Raw genomic sequence first — 21,024 nt, 5'->3', positions numbered from 1 at the left:
CTAAACTGTCTGTGACAGACCCGTTGACAGGCTGCTGTGTGAATCCATTACGTATATTCTCCTTGCTACCCAACGCTCAGTTGAATGACCCACATTGCAGAAAAGCCAGGATTATTTTTTTCCGCAGACAAAGACAGAAAACGCCAGCAATGAATCACAAACACACGCTCGCACGCACATTGTTGAGAAATTAAAACGAATGCGTTTGTAAATAAAAGTGAAGAGAGAAAAGCTTATCATTATCGTGGCGTAAAAACTTTGATCAATGCAATAGCAGAAAATAACATGGTACATTGTGACTGTTCACGTTTATGTGAAATGGGCGGATATAAATCGGGAGAGAGCGGGGGTGTGGCAAACAATGGATAGAGGGGGAAAATGAATCCTTATCTCTCGGAAGACAATTTAAATACATTTGTTTGACTCTGAATTCTGCAGGAAAGGTTATTTTACAGGGAACATTTCAACATTTTATAAGGGGATACGTTGTTAAGCCTACTTTTCAAAGTGAAAGAAGTAAAACTCTTTTGCAAGTTAAACTCTGGTGGTTGAATTCTCTTCGGTCTGCACTTTCATAAAAGGTAAGCAAGTATATTGTGATAACCCTAGTCTACTGTTTGTTTATATTTTTTTTTTAGCTTGAGTGAAGATTGAATCCAGACTAGACAGGATGAACAACTGGGGGATGGGGAGGGGAAATTAGGGGATGAAAGGGTGAACAGGACGCAGGGAGAGCGGGGAGAGGAAAATGAAGAGAATAACGGGATGGGGTTTGGGGAATTGGTAGAAACAGCAGCATAGGCCTACGACACGAAAAGAACAGCCAGAGAAAAGGAACGTATATGTGTTTATACCACTTCTTTAAAACAATAAGGTATGTTAACTTAGATTTTTGGGATAATGACATGGCACTGGACATGATGAGCTCGTGTCTTGCGTCCAAATATTTCAGATGCTTTAAGTTTTACTCTGCAGATGGCTGACAATGGATAATCGATAGCGTTAGAATAAGTTTAAAGTATAGTTTTATTTTGATTCCTTTGATGGAGATTTTACTAAACTATATTCTACCCCACAATTGTTTTGTTATTGTTTGATAATACCCATCATGCCGTGAATGATTAGTATTTACCTATTCTGATTCGTGTTGTTTCACCAATTACAGCAGATTTAAGCAGTATATAAACGGCAAATGGGGCACAAACCGCAAAACTTGTTGCATCAATGTTTTAGGGGTTTACCAACGTTTTGTTTCAAATTCAGATTTAGGAAGCGGCATGTACGTAGGGAAAGAGAGAGCAGTCAGCAATTCAAGCTTCAAAGACTACGGCCACTAGAACTCACAAAAAGATGATTATAAAGAAGTGATTGTCTCTGTAGCCAGAGAACGGGTGGCCAATGCAAGGCCATTGTTGTGGTACGTTGTGATCATATAATCTTCCCTAGAACACTGCAGCCCTTGTATTCTCCAGTTCAAGCTATCTTTATTCAGTGGGGTTCACAGTTCCAACTTCAAATGAATATAGTGCCTTTATCCACCTCATTAGTAATTATTGAATCAGCTACTTGTTTTTACAAGTGTCCAATAGCATGTGGTATGGTTCTGGAACCTTTACATGAAACAGCTTTTTTCATGCCAACGCTAACTCTGGAATCACCCAAAATGTGTGCAAACTGAAGACCATATGTTACGGTCCATGCAGTATGGGTAGCTTACTGAATGACCTACAAAGACAGAGATGTGTTCAGTAGAGCAGACACAGTTGATCAAGGGAACATTCATCTTTTGAGGTCATCGAACATTCACACACATGCTCCGTGCTTCTAATGGAAGCCCTAATGTATTTTCCTCCCTCTTTTCTTTCAGACAGCAGTCAGAGACTGAAACCCCATTCACTCACTGGGACTAGAGTTATGCTCGGGGGATTTGAGTAGTTGATCACTGAAGTGAAAGACAAGGGAAGACTTTCTCTTGTCTTTCCCTGCGTGGGTGACAAACTCCCTGTAGAATTGCTTCGCGCCATCACATCCTTTAAATGCTAAGCTTGTCTTGCCACCACTGCTCATATTCTTAAACAGTTGGGAATACCCTGACAACTATTGCCTACTTCCACCCACTCGCCTAGTTGTTTAAATACACTTTCACTGTGCTGCTTTTATAGTGGCAGAACACTGACACCATCCCAAAACCCGGGGGTACTCCCACACACACACACACACATACACTATCATGGCAAGTGTGTTGCCGTATGGCCGCTTTACCCATGCCGTAGTGCGCGGCATCCCAGAGACCTTTGGGAAGGTCGATGGTGAGAAAAATGAGAAGGTGGAAAACGGGGAATGTGCGACAGACCTGGCCAAGGCGCAGCGTCAGTTTGGCGTGCTGACCGGGGCCCTGAGACAGAAGGTGGGTCTGCAGCTCATTGAGATCCCGGCAGACCCGGAACTTCCGGAGAGCTGGAGGATAGAGGACGTCGCCGTGATTCAGGGAGACACGGCCCTCATCACCAGGCCTTTCAAACAGCAGAGACGCAGCGAGGTGAACACTGACCCCAACAACAGAGAAACCGCTAAATAGTATTTTCTTTATGACTGACTTTTCCCTCCCTCAATGACATTTGTCTGTGTTGTAAATCACTTCGGCAACCACGCTGTTGTTCTGTAAAAAATGTTAGATTTTTAATACTTTTATGTACTGTATTTTTGGTAATGCAGTTTTTTATAATGTCATTTTGGTTTGACTCTCTACTCTTCCTCTCCCTCCCTGTCTCTGCTTTTTCCTCTCAGGCTGAAGCGGTGAGGAGGGTGATGTCGGAGCTCAACCTCACAGTGGTGGAGATGGGGGCTGTGGAGGGGGCCACATTGGAGGGTAGCGACGTGCTCTTCACTGGCAGGGAGTTCTTTGTAGGCATCTCCTCCCACACCAACCGCCAAGGAGCTGAGGTGCTGGCCGACACTTTCAGGGTGAGATTACACCTAGTTGTCCTTTGTCCAGCTCAAACTAAACTGCAGGACATGATCCAAAGTCTCACCTTCAGACCTTCGCCAAAGGGATCCTAGAAGGAAGATGATGTGAGATCTTTGAGAACGCTAATTTGGGAAGAAGCCCGTGTTTTGCAGGAGAGAGGAGCAGGCCACCTTTGTTCTTCATATTAAGAGATTGATGGATATAACCTAGTGGGACTAGATATAATAAGCTAGTTGCATGTCAGGTATGGTGTTCATAACACCAGGAGGTCCCCTGAGATTTTGGATGGTCCAAAGCAGTATCATTATGATTGGTGGCTTTCTGTAGCCTTTATGGATTCATGGCAATTACGTGTATATATGAGCACTAATAAGATCACTTATGTGTGGGTGGAGAGAATTTATGTACAGTTTTTAACCAGAAATCATAGGTTTTGTTTTATTATTTTATTATTTCCGTAGGATATTGTTTTGTGGTGGAAGACAAGAGTGTTGGCTGACAGAGCAGTGGGCCGGTTTCTAACCCCAGACCGTTGCACCGCACAGTTCTGTTTGTTGTAATTTATGTACGTACACATTTAGTAGTCCAATTTGCAATTATGACCACGCCTTATTGCAATTGTCTCCACAGCAGAGAGTTGAAGATTAAAACATGTCCTCTATTGTACATCTTGCCACGCTCTTTTGCTTTTTATCACACAGTTCTGTCCACTAGGAAGTTCATGCTGGCGAACATGTGGTGGGCTATTACAACTGAGTTCGCAAGCATTCAGTTCACCACAATGAGTTATTTGAGCACACTGAGATAAAGCAACCATGTCCAACATCTACCCATTCAGCCCTGGTGAAGCAGAGCAAATTTGAAGCCCAGGCATTGTCAGTGTGTCATGCCTGAACACCTAGCCGCAATAACACGGCTTTACCTGGCCCTTGTTTATTGGCCTCCAGATTCAATACCACTCCTGGAATGACATGCATCTACACTTGCATATTGTTTTACAAGAGCATTATATCAATAGCAATATATTTACATAGTATTTATATAATACCTCTGACTAGAATTAACAGGCAAGTACAGGACCAAACAGAAAAAAGGTTATCAGCAAACAATGGGAATTCTGATCTTGTAGTTGACGCAGATGTTATTACAATCTGTCCTCGTTTTAGGACTTTGCTGTGTCTACTGTGCCGGTGTGTGGCGGAGCTCGTCTGAAGAACATCTGCTCCATGGGAGGTCCAGATACCATCATCATCAGCAACAGCGATGGGGCCAAAAAGACCCTCCGGGTGTGTGAGTGTGAAAGAATTGTTGGGAATAGATTGACTTCAGTGCAAAGTAGTCACCTAATGCAAGCTTAATTTGGCTGTGTTAAACTCTTATGGTGTTGTTTTCTAGGCTCATTAACCCAGATTAGGCTAGTGTCTATGCTCTAATTAGGTGCCATCCAGTAATAATGGCTGTTGCCCAATTCAGCATGTCCCAGGAGAGACCTTGATGCAATGTTGACAGACTGTGGTCCCTGCTGGTATTGTTAGCCCTGCTGGTATTGTTAGCCCTGCTGGTATTGTTAGCCCTGCTGGTATTGTTAGCCCTGCTGGTATTGTTAGCCTTGCCCTCTGTGTTTGTAGATGATGGAGCAGCTGACGGACCACCACTACGAAGTGCTCACGGTCCCGGAGGGCGCCGCTGCTAACTGTATCTATGTCAGGGGCCCTTCCCAAATGGACTACCTGCTTCACCCGCCAACTGAGGAGTGCCCAGACAGTGCCGCTGTGAGTGAAGTGCAACCTTTATGTAACCGACCATTTCTGGGTTTTTCAGATTGGATTACCTGTTTATTCCTTCCAGCTTCTGGGAATCCTTAAACCTTTTTTCATGTAATTTCCCAAACTTTGCAATCCCTCAGGATCAATCCCCAATAATTAGCAGGATTTGTCTTTCCAGTGCACAGTTATCATAGTTTCACCAGGTCTGCCCAAACCTGTTAATGGCGGGCTGCCTCTAGCACACCTCATTCTAATTATTAGCTGGGTGAGAAGCTGAATCATATTAGTCACAACTGGGGTTGGAGTAAAACTCTACTGGACTGTAGCACTCCAGGAACAGGGTTAGCCAGCCAGGAAGGCAGAATGGAATTAAGTGGGACAGTAGGCTACCAACACACAAGCATTCCAACCAGCTGGGGAATAAAGCTTCTGCCCGTGAATAAGAATGAAATACAAAACTGTTTCATGTCTTCCTCTTCTCCAGGCATTTCAAAAGCTGACAGATTACACCCTCATCCCTACATCATGCAGTGAGGCTGTCAAGCTTGGAGGGTCTTTGTCCTCATTCTGCCTCCTCATCAACAGGAAGCCATATTTCTGAATGTCCTGAACGTCTCCTGTAGAATACACACGTCGCCCTTCCCTGGCCATGAACATGGACAGTCTACCATTTGTTCAGGGACTGAATGTACATATTCAGAACTGCACCCCCTATTGACTAAAGACTAACATAGCTCCCAGAAATACAGCGAAGAAAATGAATAGGGTCTAGATTTGGATTGTAGGTATGCCATATGCGTTGTGTAGATATTTTATGCTTTATATTCTGGTATGCCATCTAAGACATGTATTTACAGGCAGGGATGGGCAATTGCAGTCCTTAGGGCCTGTTTGGTTTCCCAAATTTCCACAGGTCTTCTAACAAATCTGATAGAAACTAATTTGTCTGAACCGAATGGTTCAGTGATTGGAGTTAGAAGGGATTAAGTAGTGTCATCAATCAGGCTCCCCAGGACTTGAATTGCCCAACCCTGATTTGACGAAGCACTTTGATCAGCCATCTCTTTCCAGCTGAAAAATTCCACCTTCCAAATTAACTGGTTTAGAACACCAGTTTAAATGTCTTAAGTTGAAACCTGTCTGCTAACCCTGGACAAGTTCAAAAACAGAATGGCTACTTGTCCCTGACGTTTGAAAACCCCTTGTTAAGAAGTCAATAAGAGCAGGTAGACAAGGTGAAATAACTTAAGCAGCAAGACCCCTTAATCAGTGGATTTGGTAGAGCTAGGAAAAGAGGTGATCATGTGAATGGAATTGTCCTTTGAGAGAACTATATTGCACACTGAAAAACATTTAAGTGGTGCTGGTATGACTACAGAGATGGATAGTATCCACTCTGACAAAATACATTTAAGCGAGGAAATTTACATTGTGTGGTTCTATAATTTTAACAGTCAATTTGGTGAGACTTAACTGGATGACCTTGACTTGTGACATTGTGTCAATGATTACTGACCAAACAGACTAGGAGATGGCAATATACAACTTTGATTACTTCAGTGATTGTTCTGTCAGACTTAAGAAAAAAACCCAAAGCTTAGTGTTTACATGCAAATAATTTTATATTAACCTGGATGACAATTATGCAAATATTAAAACCTCAAGCTATTTGATTTAAAAGCCTGGTTAACAGCAAAATCTTAAATGATGCAAAAGCTGAAATTATTTCTGCATGTGCTAGTGTCAGTAGGCATACTGATGTCTGAAATGAGGTTTCCCAAAAATATGGTAGGATGTTTACTTTGATAAATCAGTTTCCATTTACTGTGCCTCTAACAATACTCTACTCATCCAGATATTTCCTAGAATCAATTGCATACATCAAGACATTCAGTTGTATTGTTGACAAATACAAATCAGTTCAAATGGTATGTACAGTATTTTAATGTAGCTTTTGTGATGTTTAGACTTTGTACTTATCCAATAAATGTAATGAAACCATTTGAATAACTTCTATTAAACCGTGTTTCAATGCCACATTTTGCACCACCTTCACCTTGGACAATGAAGACAAAATTAAGTTCTTCCAATTTATTTAAAAGTTTTGAGAGCAACAAACATTTAACGGTTGGACTTCGCAACTCTCTCCAACTCATCCTTCTTCTTGATGGCATAGGAGTTAGATGAACCCTGGGGGAGCACAAACCAACAAATATTCAATACCGTTCCATACTGCTGAAATTGACCTGTATACTACTAGCATTAAAACAGTTGGCAGGTTTGTCCAAAAAATAAACTGCATACTTGTTTTAGGAACCAATTTTCTTCAGTAACAAAATTGGCATGAGACCACATTAAATTTGCCCACCTTGGCTGCATTGATTAGCTCATCGGCGAGGCACTCAGCGATGGTCTTGATGTTCCGGAAGGCAGCTTCTCTTGCTCCAGTGCAGAGCAGCCAGATGGCCTGAGACAGGAGACCAACATTAGTTGGACAGAAATAGACATTCACAAAATATTTTCAAAACAGAGGATGTGTCTCTGAGCTGGTGATTGGCTGGGCCACAAAAGACTACAGTCAATGAATAAGCAAAGAAATTGACTCTGCGAGCACTCTAGCACACCAAGACAATGGGGGGTGTCAAGGTGTGACCTCGCTTAAGCAAAAAAAGCATCTAATATTGTTAATGGGCCACTGTAGAATCCAGTCTCTAAAAAATAACTTGTCTGCTTGTCTTCCCTTACCAAACACGACCCTATAGTACTAAGCAATCCAGGGTGGTTTCAGGTAAGAAGGATTGCAAAGAGTATCAGTAGAATAAGACAATGCAAACTGATAGACTGGCAAGACAGTTTAAATAGGGAATTCCAGTCACTGATTCATTTTGTACAAAAATATTGAAACAATTTAAAACATTAAGTGCAGATGTCTACTGGTCATTTTTAGTTTTATGCTAGTAGTACAGTAAACATTTTACCCCTTTAAAACAACTGATTGTAAAATAGCTTGGATTTTGGGACCAGTGACCAAACACCATTAGCGGGATACAAGTGTGAGAGCACGATGTTACCTGGTTGACCCGACGCAGGGGGGACACGTCAACAGCCTGTCTCCTAACGGTACCAGCACGACCAATACGGGTCGAGTCCTCACGCGGCCCGCTGTTGATGATGGCATTAACCAGCACCTGCAGGGGGTTCTGATGAGGGGAGAGAAGACCGGTGACCTTTATGTACAGCTGGTTGACTAAGTCTAAAACTGTGTTGACAACCAAGCAACAGGATAGTAAACATGGACATAAGACTACGTGCATTCCTGGCCTTTTGGCAAAAAGCTGCCTGTTTGATTAGACACCGCTGCTTCCTTAGCACTGGGTCAATTTAAGCCTTAACTAGATTACACTGTCATACTAAGACAGGCATTCCCATAGGACAATCCATCTCACTACCCAATTTCAAAGCTCATAAACTAGACAAGGGGAGTAAAACAGGTGTGTAAGGCACATCTGTGATTTAGATAGTGAATTCAAAAGTGAGCAGTGCACAGATTATCAAAATAATTCATAGGATAAATAGAATCATGGCGGGAAGCTATACAACTACACACAGAATAACACAGTGTGCCTAGAATGCACAATTCTAAATAGAGAAAATGTTTAGAGTACAATGCTACTTGTGATGCACTCTGCGACACCAGAGAATGAGGCGGTACACACCTCCCCTGTCAGCAGGTGGATGATCTCAAAGGCATGCTTAACAATGCGACAGGTCATCAGCTTCTTGCCGTTGTTGCGGCCGTGCATCATCATGGAGTTGGTCAGACGCTCCACAATGGGGCACTGGGCCTTACGGAAACGCTTGGCGGCATAACGGCCCCCAGAGTGTGGCAGGTACTTGGCGTACTTCTCCTTCACGGCAATGTAATCCTGAGATGATTGAAAGAGAATAATCAATGTAAGTTAATGGCCTACATTTAAGAACCACGTACCATCTTAGCAGGGATTGACGGAACTCATTGGGTTTCCGAGCTGGTAATTGGCTGGGTCCCCAGAAACCACAGCCAATGAATTGGCAATAAGCTGCAAACACTCCAGCAGACCTGAGGCCTATACTATGAAGCAGGATTTTGGGATAGCGAGCTAACTTCAGGTTGAACCCAGGATTGTCAGTGTCACGGTGGTTCACTTGTTACATCGCCATGGTAACTTACACTGCACACCTAACATGCTTCGGAGCAGGTAATATTCAAGATAACATATCAACACAAAAGCACTGCCTACTGACCAACCAATTCGATTGAAAGTGACATCATTGTCTCAGTATGTGGATAGTGAGGGTCTTTTAGAAAAGCAGGAATATTTATAGACCGACAAAACCTGTTGGCTTTCTCTGATGAGTTTCTTTATGAAAGATGTAGATTCTCAGTGGAAAGAATCACCCATCTGTCAGCTCTTGAGCAGTATGTTGCCAGTGCAACATGTGCTTACAGTTGAAGTCATTTGCTTACAGTTCCACAGACTGTATGCATAGCGGTGTGTTTTTTTGCTACAGGTAGTTGTGCACGCTGTGGGTGACGCAAAGAGCCTAAGCAAAAACAGGCTGCCGTGCAATTCACAAGATGTTTCTTACTCTAACAGAACTACTTGATACATGCGTTCCCAGGCCCAGTCTATTAAGGAGTCTATTAAAGAGGGCTTCATCTACTACTTCATCTCTAAATAATGTAGACCCTGACATTTACTGTTGCATATTGTTGTAAGTGCACCATACTAGCGATGGCCATTCAAGGCTTCATTAGCGTTATTTTAACAGAAGGATATAACCCTGGCAGCACAGATTCTCTCTATCACAAAAGCAATCATTAAAATGAATAAGGCAATATAGTCTGAAAAAGAACAGACAAGAATAACATTGGAAATTAAAAATAAAATGTACAGACTAGATTGTTAACTATATTACCGTATATATTTCAATGATGGCTTTTATTTTCAAAAAGAAAATCTGAGTTAGCACTGCTAGCATAATATCCTGCGGACAGAACAGTAATGAAGCCTCAAATGGCCATCACTACACCATACTCCTATGTCATCCTAAAACAGAGACTGACTGCAGCACTAAAGCCTTGTAGGATACTTGTTGACCTTAAGATTGGTAAGTGGGCTTAGTTGCAAGTTTGAATTATGTTTTTATATTTTTTATTAACTCCCAAGTCCACCTAACACTGCAAGAGTTGCAACTGAAAGAAGGGCAAAACTTGTCTTACATGCCATAATTCATCTAAGTAACTTTAATGGAGTACATGTAATTATAGTCAGATCTAGTTGTGCCTTAATGATGGTACAGTGATATTGATAAGCCTTGTAACTTGTGCATTTACAGTAAGCAATTTTTTGCCAGATTTCCTTCCTGCTTTTGGCAGCAGCAACTGTTGACCTCCACCCGGATTGTGTTTATATTTTTCCTATTTCTCTAAAATGATTGTTTGCTCCTCTTGAGAAATATGTGGCCCTGGTAAACCTGTCCATGTTGGAAACACCTGTGTGAACGCGCCCGTCCCTAGACTGGGAAAACCTGGGTTGATTTAACAAATTGATAACCATTTGTGACACCGCTTATGCGGGATTACGGTTGTAGGGTTAGTGAAGCCAGCTAACGAAAATGTTGAACTTGCTTTGTAGTATAAGCCACTGAACAATGAGTTTTATTGAAGCATGACTTCAGCCTTGGTTACACAACTGAAAGTGTCCCAAATATTGTCCAAGATTCATTCAAACACCAAAATGCCATACCTGCAGGGAGATGTCATTAATCTGGACATCATCAGTGCTCCATTTCCCAAAGAGCTTGATTTCAGGGGTTTCAGCCACTGCTGGGGCAGTCTCCCAGGACTCCGAGGTCACTAACAAGAAACAGAAGATTTGGTCAGGTAACATAACTTAAATGTAAGGTGGTACCATCAAGCAGGTTCCACCACGTATGACCAGTCCTTATACCTTGAGTCTAATAGAAATACAGGCCAACTATCACACAATATTCAACGGATAGCCACATCGAGGCCTAAAGTCAAGAAAGATAATGATAATAAGACTAATACGAACTACATCAGCAAATGCCTTCAACGGCTGTTGTATTGGTAACAAACCCATGCACGGATAGGTGGCTAACATGCTAACTAAGGAGAGCTATTACAACTGTCAACAGTAACACATTGACTGTTGACAGGCTATCGAGATATGTTAACGCCTGAAGTTAACAGCAGAAAAGTGAATACAGGCTACTTGTATACAATTCCTTAAAGGGCAAAAAAAAAAAATTAAGAGGCAAAATATATTAATACGCGTTCACACCACGGCTAGGCCCACTAGCCTGAAATCTGCTCAAGTCTCAACAAGTCGGCTTATGTGCGCGGGTTGGCCAAAACCAAAACTAAAATAAAACAATTACATATATCGATTTAAGATCACAAGTTACAGCCAAGGGAAAAACTCCATGTACATCACTTGCTCAAGTGTACCGCGAGGGAGCGACCTAGACAGTTTGGATGCACGTGCTATCATGACGCTAACCATTTGCCAACATTAAAAATGTGTTCTTTAAAATGGAGATTACAAAGATAATGTTGCCCTAATACCGACAAAAAAAAATGAAAACATGCAATATAAAACATAATATGGCTCGATATTGGGCGCTTCTGTACAACTCGGGGACGTAAAATAACGCGTTTATTAACTCACTTGTGTCAGCCGTTCTGTACCACACTTCTCAGAGACGGAAAAGGGCCTATTCAGGGCGCCTCATGAAGAAGACATCCAGCGAGGCGGAAATGAGGCACAAATATCCGGTTTGTACAGCTTTTATGGAATTGTAGTCCAGAAATATTTATCGTTCTCATCTCAAACATAAAATTATAAAAGGAACAAACTGAAATTGAATGTGTACCTTTGACAATTCTTACAACAGCTTTCTTTTGAATTCCAATTATTATTGCTGGTGAGCTACATTTTCTATTTGAATTAAAATATCCTACTCCTAAACACCAAACAGCACTGATTGCAGCACAGATTTGGAATGTATATTTATTTTCCATTAGAGTTGACCAAGTTACACGAGTAACAATGGCTAATCTAATACAGACCATCGCTAGGTGTTATTCACAATTACTAAAGCACAATGGTCAATTTTCTCCTTCTGACAAATTCAAAGTATTTGAAGAAAATAACCCCAGTTACAAAATGTATTCACACACTACTGTAGGTCGTTCTGGGTGTTTGCTATATTACTTAAACGTAATTCAGAATTCAAGCATAAGCTGCAATTGTAAACTGAAAAATGCATGTATACACAGTTTAAGAACAGTATTTAACACACAAGGACACTCTCCTATTCCCTCATGCAGCATACATTTCACAGATAATACCTGGGAAGAAACTGACAATATTACAAATCATGCACATATAATTCCACTATGTTTTAAATATATCATGGTATAGCAATCCTTTCTGACATTATTTCAAATTAACCTCTATTTACATTTCAAACTCAGACAATCCTTTATTAAAAACTGTAGAAAGAAAATCAAAACCATTATCTTTCTGAAAAAGAAACACTATTTTTGCCACTGTACATTATATTTTCAACCAAAACAAGGTTATTTTAATAAGGGAATGTATTGTCCTCTCAATAATTGATTGCGCACAATGACTGCAACTAAAACACGGTGTTTTTGATGTTGAATTTTGGCCCACTTTTTAATGCAGGATTATTTGTAGTTCAGCAATATTTGTAGTTCTTTCATGCTGTGAATGAGAAAAGACATTACGTATTAAGTACTAGAAATCACAGCCACCTCCTTTAATCATCTGAGAACAATCGCCATCCTAGGAAACTAATAGAGACCATGTACATAAAGTGCTAATACAGCAAGTAACAGTTACTATGACAGCTCACAGAACCCCCCCCACACATCTTGTTTTGTCCGGTCTGATTATTACCCCATTCCCATAGAAGCATGCTGCAGATATAACTCCCTCTTCAGCATCCCGCAGCACATACAGAAAACATTTGCCATTGCGATATCTTGCTCTAGGGCACCCTCTGAGGTGCTTGGGAATTCAGCAAACCACTGCTGCATTTAGTATGTCTTTACTTCCTGTAACATGCTGATAGAAATCCTGTGAATCAAAGTTCTTAATGTAGGAGAAGTGTTTGTTCTTCATTATATTTTTAAATGCAATATCAGAGAATGTTTTGTAGTAATAAATAATGGGACATATCTTTGAACGGGCTGGCTTAATAACTGTACTGTCTATTCTGTGGGAATTCAACTCTTACCCTACAAGGGCCTATGTCTGCAAGGTTTCTGTTCTACTTCATTAATTGCACCCACCTGGTGTCCCAGATCTAAATAAGTCCTTGATAAGAGAGGTGCAATGAAATGGTCAATGGAAACAACTTGTATGGCCCAGTCCTCAACCTACTCACCCTTCCAACAGAAGCAGATTCTCTGACCCACTTAGGAAAGATGAAAGTCTGGACTCCAAAAACATTGGAAATAGACTTCCATTAGGCTGCAGGTAAACAAAAATATAAAATTAAAGTTAGTTCATGCCTGAGCAGACACTAGCACATGCGGTGAATGTGCTAAGATGTAAATGATAAAAAAAAGCATAATTGAGCTCATTGAAGCTCTCGTGTTGTTTATAGCAGTAGTTTTCAAACCTCTGCTCAGAAGACATCCATCCATTCCATGTATTTGAAATATTCCAGAGTTAGAACACCGGAGGTGCATTCGGCACCTTTGAACATTTGCTACGTTCACAAAATCTTTGTACTGTACAACGGGTTTCCAGCAAATGTTCTTCACCCAATTTAGGTTTGCTCCTTTTTGCAGGGGAAGTGGCAAGTCGTGGCTTGAAGCAAAACTTGATGTATTTAAAAGGCCAGGGGTGACTACATTCCCTAACCCACAACCAAAACCCAATTTTTCAACAGGTTATTATGTAGCATTGTTTAATTCTAATGAGCGTCCCATAATATTAAAACAAACTGAACACAGCTTCTGATTCAAATTCACATCTAATGGTAAAGCCTATGATTAGTGAATCAGGTGTGCTACTTTGTGGGTGTATCCATTCGGCCAAACCAAATGTCTGAAAAGTGACACACAAAAAAATAAAAAATCCAGTAGTTTCCCTCCCCCTACCTGAATCTGTCCAATAGAAAGTGTCAGAATTTAGCAAATAAAACATTGTTCGGAAGAAAAAACAACAACCGAGGGCTACAAAAATAAAATAAAAATTGTGAAATGTAAGGGGGTTCCCAAGGAAAGCCCCATTAGCAAACATTACCCCATCATTGGTGAACTATTTGATAACCCACCCAGAGGAATTTGTCAGGGCTGGTCACTGGAGCTCCTGATGTTACTCTGACAGTTAAACCCTGCTCTGATGTGAACAGGCCGTGGGCTACTGAGGAGTTTCCCAAGTGTCCAAATACAGCTGTGTTAAGCTGCACTTCAGAGCTACTGTACAGCTCTGGTAGAGTTGCAAAATGAAAGAAACTTTCAATAAGTCACTGGTTTCCAAGAAATATTGGTTGGAGGATTCCAGATTTCATTCTTGATCTGGGAATCCTTCCACCAGGATTTGTTTTGGTAGGAAATGTGATTTATTTTAACTTCCTGAAATATTGCAAGTCTTTTGCATACAAGAGAGAAGCAGTGATGATGTGATTTAACAATGCAACTTCCCTCTTCACTCAGTCTCATTCTCAGTTCGAAGTGTACCATGATAGGCAGGATGTTTTATTTTATTTTTTTCTCATTTCCATCCCGCTACAATACACAATGAAAGTCACATGATCAAGTGTATAGTAGAACAAGGAATGCAAGATGGCTACAAACGCAACAGAATGTCCACCAGCTGCCGAGGACCCGCTCCTGATGTGTGAATATAAGAATGGTATTTATTCCTCGTCGCCAGGCCTTCCAGAAGCAGATAGATCATGTTCTCCGGTTTACAAAGCCAGAAAACATTTAACGGTTGGACTTGGCGACTCTCTCCAACTCATCCTTCTTCTTGATGGCATAAGAGTTAGATGAACCCTGGGGGGACACAAATATTCAACACCCTGATCCATACTAAACACCTAGAACACCCCACCCCCACACTATACTTAAATTGCCAACCTTGGCTGCGTTGATTAGCTCATCGGCGAGGCACTCAGCGATGGTCTTGATGTTCCGGAAGGCAGCTTCTCTTGCTCCAGTGCAGAGCAGCCAGATGGCCTGAGACAGGAGACCCGGTATTGGTTAAAGAGGAGTTCATAGAACATGAAGGACCATCACAATAAAAACTATTTATGATAGCGGTTCTTCAAGTTCACATCAGATATGGATTCTTATTGTCCAAATTACAAGCTGTGGTGCAGGAAAATATGGTATAGCTTATGTTGCCTGCTATCCCCACAGCACAAAACATACTGGGTCTCCCAGTATGTCACCTCTGTTGCACCCTAGCACTACTACAATTACTTTGAAGACATACATGACCAGACTGCAGCCTCCTGTTTCTGGAACAGAGCAATTATATATAAAATATAATAAAAATAAATGTTTTTTAAAACACTTGAGAACAGACACCTACATTTGTCAAAGCAAGGCAAAAGGGGGAGTGTACACTGGTTGGCCTTGCACTATAGTCCCATCGATGGTTAATTGAAAATGTTACCTCAAACTGGAATGCAGCATCTGCAATTCTGAGCTTGCAATGTCTGGCAACAATTAATGCAAGTCCTACAAACAATCAATAGACTAGGACATTCAACAAGCAACAGACTAAACTGTGAAAGCAAACCTGCGCAAAACTAACAAGCTTATGTTTTGGTAAACTCCTCCCTTTTTAAATTTAAATTGCAAAACTTTACTCAGGAAACCTAACATTTATTCAGGCTACAGCAATAGTATAACGATTTACATGTTTTATGTTATTACATTTGAGGACTGTTTCTAAAATGCTGATGAGATTAAATGGTCATTTAAACAGTACAGTAAGTTGGTAAAGGAATGAATGATACAGGAGACCAGACATGGTCTAAAGACATGGGACTAAAGTTCACAGAATATGAAGGAACTAAACATTATCAACATGCAACATGACAATCATGCTTTTCAAAAGGAAATTCTGTATCTGAGCTGGTGATTGGCTGGACCACTAAAGACTAGAGCCAATGAATAGGCCAAGAAAATCACTCTGCGAGCACTCTAGCACACCAAAGCAATGAGGGCTGCAAAGGCGTGACTCTAGCCTCGCTTACACAAACAAGCATGTAATTATTCTAAATTATTCAATGTTTTGCAGCTTGGATTTGGGACCAGTGACCAAACACCATTAGCGGGATACAAGTGTGAGAGCACGATGTTACCTGGTTGACCCGACGCAGGGGGGACACGTCAACAGCCTGTCTCCTAACGGTACCAGCACGACCAATACGGGTCGAGTCCTCACGCGGCCCGCTGTTGATGATGGCATTAACCAGCACCTGCAGGGGGTTCTGATGAGGCAGGGGAGAGAACACATGATCAACGAGCTGTTATGTAATAGCCCTCATGTAGACAATCCAGACTAAGCATGGACAAAATATCACCACTGTTCCAGGCCTTTTGGCACAGGGTTGCCCATTTAATTAGACAGCACTGCTTCCTAGAGCTGTGTCCATTTAAGCCTCCACTGGATTATATGCAGTCACTATGACAGACAGACATAGTGGCAGGAGGCTAACTAGCATGGAGCGAAAGCAATGTCTACTTCCCTAATGGCACTGTATTCCCCTATTTAATGTACTACGGGCCAGTGTTGTACACTACACAGGAAATAAGATACCACTGAGGAAAATGACTGTGGATAAGGTTGAGACTGTACACACCTCCCCAGTCAGCAAGTGAATGATCTCAAACGAGTGCTTGATGATGCGACAGGCCATCAGCTTCTTGCCGGTGTTGCGGCCGTGCATCATCATGGAGTTGGTCAGACGCTCCACAATGGGGCACTGGGCCTTACGGAAACGCTTGGCGGCATAACGGCCCCCAGAGTGTGGCAGGTACTTGGCGTACTTCTCCTTCACGGCAATGTAATCCTGAGATGATTGAAAGAGAATACATACAGGTTTTTGTCGTACCAATTTTCCACTCAATGCTTACAGACAGACATCAATCGTCATGTTTCTGAGCTGGTGGTTGGCTGGGTCATCAGAGACTACAGCCAATGAATAGGCTAAGATGTTCACTCTGCGAGCACTCTAGCACACCAGTACAATGGTTTGTAAAGGTGTAACTCTAGCCTCGCTTGCATAGCAAATTACAAATTACAATGTACAGTCCTCACGGTCCCAAAAAAGTCCAGTCAGACAGAAATCCCTTACTTGCAGGGAGATGTCATTGATCTGAACGTCATCCGTGCTCCATTTACCGAAGAGCTTGATTTCTGGCATTTCAGCCACTGCCTGAGCAGTCTCCAAGAATTCAGAAGTCACTGAAAAAAAACAAATTTGGTCAGGTAACATCACTGATGACATAATTACTAGATTAAGGGAGGTACTACCACCTGTGACCTCAGATCCCACTTTTTTCCATTTCAGTGCAAGATGTGGAGGACCCAGCCAGACTTCTATAGAAACTGACAAATATTCACAACACATTGCTTGCAAAAGTAACACACCACTAAAATATGTTTATAAATTACCTCCAGCTAATAGCATTAAATTATGCGTTAGAGTTAAATCAATTTAAAAGTGGAACCCTGTAAGCAAAAATAGTTCACAACTTCAACAACCAGCTCGAGTGATTCCATTTTACAAACACTCTTGTCTAACTTTTTAAATCTTGAGATTTATTCGATGGATGGTGTTTATAAAATGGCATAGATAAAGCCTCTCAATTGGTCCAATAGATTTGGAGACGGTTCATCCTAACCCAATCAGTGCACATGTTGGCTTTCGGCCTGACACGTCACCATCATGCGCCAAATTCCTTACGCAGTCTGGGGACTGCTATGCCCGATATATGATCCTAAACTTGGGCCATTTTGAATATCAGCGCAGTGTAGAGTTTTGCGTGTGTAGAGTTTGTGGGTTCCCTCTAAAGTGCTCCGCGTCCGCCATGCTTTTTAGATGCATCTTCAAATGCAACTTAAAATCACTGTGTCATGCTGCTGCTGCTGACGATGCAGTCCGAAAGGCTGGGTGCGGAGAGTGAACAACATCGTTAGCACCTTTCTTTAATAACTCCGTGGCAAATACGTGCGCAAGTCTTGACATAAGATATCACGGAGCCGTTGGGAATACATGAAGCGAACAGTATTTACCACGTCATTTACTATTGTTGAATGAAATATGCACAGCTTAACAGGACAGGCCGCACCGACCAGAGACAATTGTACCAATGAGTGAGGCGTTCCTGAATAAAAGGCATTTCTTTTTCTGAATGACGGGAACCGAATCGCAGCGATGGAAAAATGAGCCACTGATTTGCATAGGCTATTATTTTCCTTAAAACCAAATTAACTGCAGTAGAAATATATACAATAATTTATAAATGATGCGTCATAACTTGCCAAAACTAGCAAGATTGTAGCGAAAGCAGGCACTGCAGAAAAACTGAAAACCTTAACCTAAAACAGTAACTGCAGACAAGAACGTAGGTAAGAATGTAATCGGCTTGGAAAAGTTTAACACTAATTAACTTTTTCCATTCACTCAACTACAAAGTTGTTGTCTAGGTATCAATAATTTATTCTCTCGTTTTGAAATTGCCCATTTGATACAGTTTACTCTTGAAAACATATACTTAATTTAATTTGAATACTTCAACAAGAGCATCATCTACATGTTTTTGGTTTTCAACAAAATTGCCCCCTCACAGAAGTAGAAAAATGCGCATCTGTGTTTTTAATCACGCATCAAACAAAAGCCAAGCATTCCACCGTGATCTGGTTAGGTACACAGTTAACCTACATAGGAATGGACAATGCTAAAACTATTAAAAAAAAAAAAAAAAACGCTAGTAATCATTTATACGTTTAAAACTGAAAAATATAGTTTTTATAGTCCGGCGCGAACGCTATACTGGTAGCTAGCGACATTGCCCATGTGTTAGCATCTAGCTAGTTAATCTTCTCCGTCTGAAATAATTTCAACACGGAATCAACATTGTTCATAAAAGAAAAAAAACACTTTAGACTAAAATATGAATCTGTTATTGTCTCAAATGCCAACATAAAATAAGACGTTCGATGAATTGACATGGTGTTTGTAAGAAATGTTTAAATATAAATACGTTGAACTCACTTTTGTGACTGCCGTTCAGTACCACACTTCTTAGGAAAAGGGTCTAACCAGTATCAGGGACATGCAGATAATATTCAGCGACGGAAATGAGGCAGAAGCATCCGTTTTGTATGGCTTTTAGAGAACGGTCAAATTCTCGACTCACACCCTGTCTACGCAAAAACCACGACAAGAGTTTACCGCCACACCGTCTGCGTGAGGTACTGCACTAGCTCCCAGAACGGAACGCCGCTTAGGTGTTTTAGTGTGAAAATGAACAAGTTAAACAGCACTATTTGACGTATCAAATACGTTTTTACGGGTGAAATAACATAAATATGTTGTAGATTTTACCAATGTCATAAATTGTGTGACGATTTTAAAAACTATTGTAGACTACCGGCCAAGTAGTTCCAACTCCTTATTTTTCATATGACCATCCCAAAAGGCACAGGAGGAATGATCGATACTGCTGATGCCCGCGAGTCACATGCAAAGCACAGATTCATCATAATGAGATGAAGAACAAGCATTCCTTCTAAATCGATGGCAGTTTGGAAAGTTGAGGCAGGCAGTCTCATAAAGAGTACCTCCGTAATGCATAAATACCTTTTTAAGTAACATTTAATGGGTTATCTTTTTCTGAGGAAATATTTTCTTGCTTGCCCTGATAACGACATGAAACGGACTGAACAGAAAACGTGACATATGTAATCACTTAGTTATGTCATGTAATAGGGCAGTGTTGTTGTGGTGCCTGGAGAAGTGGGTGTAATTCTAAAATATCATATTTATCACGTTAGCTTTCATTGGATTTAAATGTACATGCCCCTAGTGCAATTTACGTTAGTGATGTTGATGTAGCATAGGTACCGTTACGTTTAGAGCACCTGACCAGTATCCTAAAGGTGAAAAATGTTATTTCCTTGAGCATTGAATGCTCCCCAGGTCGCTCGACCGCAGCACGCACCTCGAATTGGTTCGGTCAAATGCTAGCTGCAAATCTCTGTTGGACCTTGCGTGCAAACTGACGAATTGCCAGTTATCTTCTCTTTTTCCATTAAATACGTTTGTAAATGAAACATGCTACTTTGTACCTATAAACTATAATATAATTAAAATGAGCGAATAATCAATCTGACCATACATGTTGAGGGAAATATTTTATTAACACTTCCTTGTATGCAATCTACTGTTCTATTGGTTTTAAAAACATAATTTAATTGTCTAGCAGCTATTATCATTATCCTAGGCATGGTTTTTGTAGTCAGTTCTCTAAGGGATAATATTCGAGATATGATGGATTTATGAATAATCAATAAATGAATGGAAAAACGTTTAATTCTGTATGTCTTCAATATCTTTTTGAATAATGGTTGTTTAAACTTCAAACCTGATGCATAATAGTATATAATAATGCATTATATTTATATAGCACTTCTCAATGACACAAAGACACTACAAAATGAACATGGAACAGAAACAAAACAAAAAAATTACCATGAGAAAACAAAGACAATTTAGTGAATGGGATTGGGCATGGCTAGGGCTAGGCGATTTTGAACAGATGAGTCTTGAGACGTTACTGGAAGATGGGGACAGTCTCAGAGTCACAGATGGTTTTGGGGAGAAAGTTCCAGAGCCTAGGAGCAGTCCTTGAAAATGTCCTGTCACCAAAGCCTTTGAGCTTGGACTTGGGGATTATGAGGTGGCCTGCAGTACCGGAACGGAGTGAGAGTGTAGGTTGATATGGAAAAAGAAGGTCAGAGAGGTAAGCAGGGGTTTCATTGTTTTGGGCTTTATATGTCAGTAGGAGTATCTTGTAGTGAATGCGTTGGGAGATAGAAAGCCAGAGTAATTCACAGAGGATGGGGTGGTATGCCGGGACTTGGTGTGAGTGAGTAGTCTGGCCGCAGAGTTCTGAACCATTTGGAGCTTATGGAGGGATGTTGATTTGATGTTGGACAGTAT

At 41.0% G+C, this 21,024-nt stretch overlaps 3 protein-coding genes and 4 non-coding genes across 8 annotated transcripts; 1 reads left to right on the top strand and 6 right to left on the bottom strand.

The window, feature by feature from the left end:
* Positions 1-85: 85 nt before the first annotated feature.
* ddah2 (dimethylarginine dimethylaminohydrolase 2) lies at positions 86-6,771 on the top strand. 2 transcript variants are annotated; one of them, XM_010900459.5, is made up of 6 exons: positions 86-581; positions 1,868-2,539; positions 2,788-2,964; positions 4,135-4,254; positions 4,597-4,740; positions 5,219-6,771. In XM_010900459.5, exons 2-6 carry the CDS (start codon positions 2,231-2,233, stop codon positions 5,333-5,335), a joined length of 867 nt encoding a protein of 288 aa, XP_010898761.1. In that variant the 5' UTR covers positions 86-581; positions 1,868-2,230; the 3' UTR covers positions 5,336-6,771. The 2 variants fall into 2 exon arrangements, with proteins under 2 accessions (XP_010898761.1, XP_019905848.1); XM_020050289.2 differs by lacking the exon at positions 86-581 and adding an exon at positions 723-874.
* Positions 6,772-6,812: 41 nt separating this feature from the next.
* Positions 6,813-11,515, bottom strand: rps5 (ribosomal protein S5). Its single transcript, NM_001304095.1, is given in 6 exon segments — positions 6,813-6,924; positions 7,103-7,201; positions 7,806-7,934; positions 8,451-8,660; positions 10,524-10,633; positions 11,469-11,515. Coding segments are annotated over 6 exon segments (618 nt in total). The 5' UTR covers positions 11,470-11,515; the 3' UTR covers positions 6,813-6,855.
* LOC114840084 lies at positions 7,268-7,393 on the bottom strand. The gene has a single exon (XR_003782413.2). It is a non-coding gene; the product is annotated as a small nucleolar RNA SNORA3/SNORA45 family (small nucleolar RNA).
* A 3,006-nt stretch (positions 11,516-14,521) lies between the features above and the next one.
* On the bottom strand, positions 14,522-19,115 carry rs5 (40S ribosomal protein S5). Its single transcript, NM_001304093.1, is given in 6 exon segments — positions 14,522-14,836; positions 14,921-15,019; positions 16,156-16,284; positions 16,657-16,866; positions 17,152-17,261; positions 19,075-19,115. Coding segments are annotated over 6 exon segments (618 nt in total). The 5' UTR covers positions 19,076-19,115; the 3' UTR covers positions 14,522-14,767.
* On the bottom strand, positions 15,913-16,044 carry LOC114840085. The gene has a single exon (XR_003782414.1). It is a non-coding gene; the product is annotated as a small nucleolar RNA SNORA3/SNORA45 family (small nucleolar RNA).
* Positions 16,378-16,504, bottom strand: LOC114840081. Its single transcript, XR_003782409.1, has one exon. It is a non-coding gene; the product is annotated as a small nucleolar RNA SNORA65 (small nucleolar RNA).
* On the bottom strand, positions 16,947-17,076 carry LOC114840086. Its single transcript, XR_003782415.1, has one exon. It is a non-coding gene; the product is annotated as a small nucleolar RNA SNORA3/SNORA45 family (small nucleolar RNA).
* Positions 19,116-21,024: the final 1,909 nt, after the last annotated feature.

The sequence above is a fragment of the Esox lucius genome, chromosome 10 (assembly GCF_011004845.1).
Source record: "Esox lucius isolate fEsoLuc1 chromosome 10, fEsoLuc1.pri, whole genome shotgun sequence".
Taxonomy (NCBI): Eukaryota; Metazoa; Chordata; class Actinopteri; order Esociformes; family Esocidae; genus Esox; species Esox lucius.
The sequence above is the reverse complement of the archived record's forward strand: the minus strand, read 5'-3'. Positions and strand labels throughout refer to the sequence as shown.